Genomic DNA, 6,660 nt, shown 5'->3' with positions numbered 1-6,660 from the left:
TTGGGTCTTTTCATAAAAGGAAATTTGGACTTGTCAATCCCTCTTTGAAGATATAGGTAGAAAGAAGAGATTTTTAACCCTTTGTCTGCAAAAGAAAAAGGGTTAAATGAAGCACCTCTACAGATGACTTTGGGAGATCATGACACCTTTTGCCATCTTCAGGGCTTACGTCTTTCTTGGCTAACAAGTTTCTTAGAAGAAAATGTGTCAGGGACTTGGGGATCTACAGTCATGCTTTAGCATGGCTGTGGAGCTAATTATCAAGCTTAAAGGGTAACTGGGAGGACTCCTTCGTTCACTCCTAGTCTCCCTTGGAAGAGCAGTCCAGACTCAGGGAAGGGAACGGATAGGATGACACAGTAAGTACAGAAACTGAAGCTGTCAATAGTGAAGGAAAAAGGGAATTCTTTGTTGCTTTGGCATTGACACATAAGTACTTTGATTAAAAAAAAAAAAAAAAAAACTGTGGATCAGCCATTCAGAGCATCAATTCTATAGCTTTTTGCAGCAAGATGATCAGTTATTGCTAGTAACTAACTGCAGATTCTACAGAAAAGCACTTTTAAAGTTCTGTTGGGCCATGAATGAACCTGGAAGGAGGAAAGCACAGTAACAATGGAAACTAAAGTCCTATTATTAATGTGACTTTTCTGCTTCAGAATTTCTGAGACTTTATAGTCACTGGAAAATAGCCATTAAATTCTTTAAAGATTAGCTCTTCAACAGTAGCTACACATAAAATGCAGTATTTCAAGTGCCTGATGCTGCTGTGGTATGCTTTATCATAATGCTTAAGGGCATGATCAAAATTAAAATGGCTTATGAGTTTGCCATATTAATCTTAGTTCCATACACACTGAGACTTTAAAAGAGAAAAACCATTCTAGCAAATAATTGTCAATTATAAACCTGTATGTAAAACATTCTTGAAAACCTAGAGTTGGTTAAAAAGGTAGAGATGTCTGACGGCCTCTTCTTAAATTGATATATTTTACCTTCTCTTAGATGTATATTTATAAGTAGGAACATGTCCTTCCACTTGAGTATGTTACTGAATAGCCCTTAGGAAATTAAACCCATTTATTTACTAATATTTGACAGGCATAGAAGTGTATTAATTAGCATAAAAGTTGGAGATGAAAACCCTATAGAAACAAATTGGCCAGTATTATACTAATTGAATGCAGCATGTGGCATTCTATTCCCATTCAACTAATAATCAGCTTCAACTGACAGGAATTTGAACAGAATGTTACACAATACCCTGTTTCCCAAGAAAGTACTACCTTACCTAGAGATGATCTAAGATATTTTTGTTCATCCTCTGAATAAGGTGTGACTAAAGGGTGCTAACTCCCTGGACCTGGCTGTGAATGCTACTGAAGAGTATCAACACAACTGTTAATTATACCGCCGTGCTTTAAGACTCCCCTTAAAACTGAAGCTGAAGGCCGGGCACAGTGGCTCACGCCTGTAATCCCAGCACTTTGGGAGGCCGAGGTGGGTGGATCACGAGGTCAGGAGATTGAGACCATCCTGGCTAACACGGTGAAACCCCATCTCTACTAAAAATACAAAAAGAAAGAAATTAGCCGGGTGTGGTGGTGGGCGCCTGTAGTCCCAGCTACTTGGGAGGCTGAGGCATGAGAATGGCATGAACCCGGGAGGCGGAGCTTGCAGTGAGCTGAGATGGCACCACTGCACTCCAGCCTGGGCAACAGAGTGAGACTCTTGTCTCAAAAAAAAAAAATCAAGCTGAAATTGTTTCAGCCTAGTAAGATGCTGCCAGCAGCATTTCTGTGAGCAAACATGGCCAAATTAGAGTCAAGTAGCTGAGCTTGCTAACTGCACTGTGATGCCACACTGGAATAACCTAGTAGTCCCTTAAAATTAATGGAAGTTAAATCCACAGGGAAGTGATGATACGCAAAGCTGGATCAGCAGTTTCAAGATCTGGGTTCTTGGAGATCCATGGGTAAGCTCAGCAAATGGAAGACGATGTCAACACAGGGCTATTTTGAAGCTTAGGTGGGAATGGAACACAAAGAAGGTTTGAGGTAAGATATGCTGGAAAGGCAAGATACAGGCTAAGGGAAATTCAATCCAAGGTCAAAGAATAGGAAATTACTGCTTGGACCACAATGACTATCATTCTGAAAGGATTTCACAGAGTGTGCAGCTGTTTAGATTTAAGAACACTCTTCACTATGTAAACTAATTTATGGCAGCACCTTTTATATTTAGAACAAGTGGTAATTCCCTTTACTAAGTGAACAGATTATTAAAGCCCATAGTAGCCTTGAACTGTTTGTACTTGAAAATGGGGGTATGAAGGGGAATATATTTTTTCCAGAAACACATTTATTGGCATATACATAGAAGCAGATCTTGAGGCATGCTGAAATTTGTTGTAAATCCCAATCTTTACTGCCATGGGGAAAGGAACACTGGAATTTTCCAAACTTAAGTCTGTAAATATGCTCATCTTAAGTTCATGTAATGTTTCCGCTAACTCACTAAGAATAAGCTGACAATTTAAACAACTTTTACTGTGTAAAAATGAAGTGCACGGCATGGCATCACAGTATCTTGACATTTGTTTTTTGTCATTTAGCTACTTTAGAAAAGAGTTTCTGAACTCTTTCCCCCTTTATACTGTATTAAGGCAAAAACAAAACTTTTGAAGCATTAAAGATCTTCACCAAAATAACTATTGGTAACTTCAGGAATTTGTCAGTTGCCTTATGTGAGGATGAATAGATCCACCAAGCACGCCTATAATACAAAGTAAACTATGATTTTTATTGTGAAATTTTCATAGATGGAAAATTGAATATTCTGTCCATTTCATTTTACAATTATCTTACCACTTATTTTTGTACCATGTATTTCAATTGCCTGTTTAGTGAAAAATAAAAATTTAAAAACCTATTCATGTTTGGCTTGTGTTTAGCTTAAATTTTATCATTATATTAAGAAGCCCACAACAAAATGTGTTGCCAGCAGCCATATCCCAAGCCCCTGCGTGAAGAATGTTTTGGCTGCTATTTCAACCTAAGGAAACAACGTTTGACCTCAGTCACCTTAAAATGCCAGTGTGGGCAGATTTTTTATTCCTCACAATTAAAAAACAAACAAAACCCCCTAGGATCTTGAAGGTTCTATTTCAGAAAATCTTCACATATGCAAAATGTCACCAAAATAAATACATTTCCCTCAATTATCATTACCACCCAGTATTCATGTTTTAATTTTTAGGGCTATAATTTCTAAAATTAGAGCAATCAAATTTCCTGCTTCCTATCTTAATGCTTAAACCCTCCTCCAACACCAAGTTAAGCAACTGTGGAGGAAAAAATAGTTGAATCTGACTGAAAGCATGGAAGAAAAACATTAGCACACATTAGTCTGATCATTTGCCAATTAGGAAAGGTGCTGCTTTCTACCTCTACCACAGATGCATTTATGAAATGTTGATCAATGAAGCTATTTCAAATAGTTTTAGAGAAGGATCAGAGATAATGGGCTAGATAGCATACATTCTAAGCTTGTTTTACATATAGTTTGAGCTCCCTGAACCACTGAAGTTGATTAAATCCCTACACAGCACAGAAGCCTCTCTAGGTCATGTTATTGGGCATATTATCTAGAAAGCAAATACTGGATGCTGCTCTAAGATAGGTCTAGAATACCCTAGTTTGCACAAATGGCTGTGTTGAATATAATGCAAGGCTCTATTTCCCTTTAACCATAAGAATTAAAACAATACTTATCACCGTACAGTTTGATATTACTTCCAATAAGTACAATATTTATTAAACATATCTTCAGTTGTTTTGTTACATAGTGTGCAACAAATTACAATATTCTGCAGCCACAAATTATATGCAGAGTATGAAGAAACTATTAATCAGATAGTGTAATCTTTCCATTTATAACTCTACAAGGAAGAACTAGCAAATCAGATCTTACATATAACATCTCACTAAACTTTATGCATGGAAAGTGACAGACACTGCTTGTGCTGTTTGATACAAAATGGCTGAACTTCATCTTCAGAAGACTAAACCTGACATCTAAACATGCCAATATAAACATCAAAACAAAATATATTCTAACCAACCACGGGAAACAGTCTGGTATCAGGAAAGCAACAAGGATTACACACATTATTTTATAAACCAGCACACAAAGGTTTAAAACAGTTCTGAAAATGAAGTTAGCTGTCTTGAGTCAAGGGAATAAAAAAAAAGTCAGTATTGACCATTTACAATCTCTGACCTTTGTGGAGACGGTAAGAATCTGTTGTAGTGCAGCTACATACAGTACAATTCAGGCAATTTTGTTTTTTCACTTGGGTTCAGATTGCAAATTCATTGCTGTGAGAAAAGGATGGAGGCAAATTTTAGCAGCAACCTCCACCTGACTGCTTGACCGGAGTGCTCTGAATTTTAACATTGGACTTCTCAGCACCACCCGCTGTTGCTCCGGGACCCATTCGCTTTTTAATCTCAGCTGCCATCGTCATGAAAGACTGTTCTACATTTGTTGCATTCTTAGCACTGGTTTCCAAAAACGGAATTCCAAGGGAATCAGCAAATTCCTAAGAGAATAATGAGGCACAATTAACACTGAAAAATCTTTTTCACTAATTCTTAGTGCATTTCTACCATCCATAATGGAGCATGAGGAACTAAGTTCATTGGATCCAAACAGATGCTACACGAATTGTCACTGTCACAGTATTCTAGTGCACATATTTTTAAAAGGCTGTGGCCTTACTGTTACTGCAGAACCCATACAAAATTCAACACCTTCAAATTCAGTATGAAAATTAAACTTTAAACATACCTTTGCTGTTGTGTAGTCTACTACTTTCTTTGTGGTCAGATCACATTTGTTCCCTACCAACAATTTGTTGACATTTTCACTGGCATAACGATCTATTTCCTGCAGCCACTGTTTAACATTATTGAAGGACTCCTAAAAAGACATTTGAAAGTTTGATAATATAGTTCTGGAATAAACAGAAACATCCTTCCTAACAGACAAATAACAAAGAGCTAGTGAGACAATTCTAGCTACAAAATAACCACTGCTAAGGGGTGAAGAGTTTTTTTTTTTTTTTTTTTTTTTTTTTTGAGACAGGGTCTTGCTCTGTCACCTAGGCCGGAGTGCAGTGGCACAATCACAGCTCACTGCACCCTCGACCTCCCAAGCTCAAGCCATCCTCCTGCCTCCACCTCCAGGATAGCTGGGACTACAGGCACATGCCACCACACCTGTCTTTTTTTTTTTTTTTTTTGGATTTTTTGTATAGATGGAGTTTCACTATGTTGCCCAGGCTGGTCTCAAACTCCTGAGCTCAATCAGCCCACCTTGGCCTCAAAAAGTGCTGAGTTTACAGGTGTTAGCCACTGCAGCTGGCCGTAAACAGATATATTAAAATGACTATAAATATCTAAACGATGACAAACTAGAATTTACAGGCTTAACGATGAAAATACCTTATTTGAAAGGGAAATACAGCTTAATATTAAACTGCAACACAGGCAAACCCAACTGCTTTGGAATATGCAATTTAAATGTACTACAAAACCTGGCTTTGAAATTTGATTAATTTTTTTTTTTTTTTTTCCTGAGACACAGTCTTGTTCTGTCATCCAGGCTGGAGTGCAATGGCGCGATCTCGGCTCACTGCAACTTCTGCCTGCTGGGTTCAAGTGATTCTCCTGTCTCAGCCTCCCAAGTGGCTAGGATTACAGGCACGGGCCCCCACACCTGGATAATTTTTGTATTTTTAGTAGAGATGGGGTTTTGCCATGTTGGTGAGGCTAGTCTCTAACTCCTGACCTCAGGTGATCTGCCCGCCTCGGCCTCCCAAAGTGCTGGGATTACAGGCGTGAGCCACTGCACCCAGCCTGATATTTGGTAAAATTTTGGTTTATGAATAAGATGACCTACTGTTACTACTAGAGATGTCAAAAGATGTTATTAAATATACTCATTTTCTTTTCCACAGTCATAGAGGACGAAAGTTTTCATTTAAAAATATTTCACGGTAATACTAGAGATTTTTTAAACTAGCATCATTTTTTTCTCCTGCAGATATCACCCACCCAGCACTTCTAATGGCACTGAATCTAAATGCTTACATGTAAGTTATCTCCTAATTAGCTATGATTTCTCATTAGAGGTGAGATTTAACATTTGCCAAAAGAAAAATAAATTCCAATTTTGAACATTTATCTTTTGTCCTTTTCTTTGATAGAAAGGACACTGAAATCTAAGTTTCTGATTAAAAAAAAGTAGTAACAAAAAAAGTTATGGCCCCTGGATCACATGCTTCACACTGTCCCACATTGTTCCCTCCATCGTCCTGCCCTCTCTCACAGCTAATCTTCAGATACTCATTCTCATACTAAGATCCTCCTACAGCTTATCCTATTCAAATCCTTTCTTTCTGAACCACATCCTCCATAGGCAGAGACCCCCGAATCCCACTTTTGGCAATTCTGATGGACAAGTTCTAATTACCAGGCCATATTCCTGTTAACACTTAACACCAAGAACACAGTATAAGCCAAGCAACTCACGATTCCCTACAAACTCTTGCCTATATGTTAGAGTCTTGGCTATTTGATCAAAGTTATTTAGTTG

At 37.9% G+C, this 6,660-nt stretch overlaps 1 protein-coding gene across 2 annotated transcripts in view; it reads right to left on the bottom strand.

Moving 5' to 3' along the window:
• Positions 1–2,781: 2,781 nt before the first annotated feature.
• RAB1A (RAB1A, member RAS oncogene family) overlaps positions 2,782–6,660 on the bottom strand; it is a 43,336-nt gene continuing 39,457 nt past the window's right edge. For both annotated transcript variants that reach the window (XM_002811964.5, XM_003775914.4), the window contains 2 exons: positions 4,852–4,983; positions 2,782–4,603 (listed from right to left, as the gene is read on the bottom strand). In XM_002811964.5, coding sequence (XP_002812010.2) covers positions 4,406–4,603; positions 4,852–4,983 — 330 coding nt within the window. In that variant the 3' untranslated portion in view covers positions 2,782–4,405. The remainder of the gene's footprint in view (positions 4,604–4,851; positions 4,984–6,660) is intronic.

This window comes from Pongo abelii, chromosome 12 (assembly GCF_028885655.2).
Source record: "Pongo abelii isolate AG06213 chromosome 12, NHGRI_mPonAbe1-v2.0_pri, whole genome shotgun sequence".
Classification (NCBI taxonomy): Eukaryota; Metazoa; Chordata; class Mammalia; order Primates; family Hominidae; genus Pongo; species Pongo abelii.
This window is presented reverse-complemented; position numbering and strand designations above follow the sequence as displayed.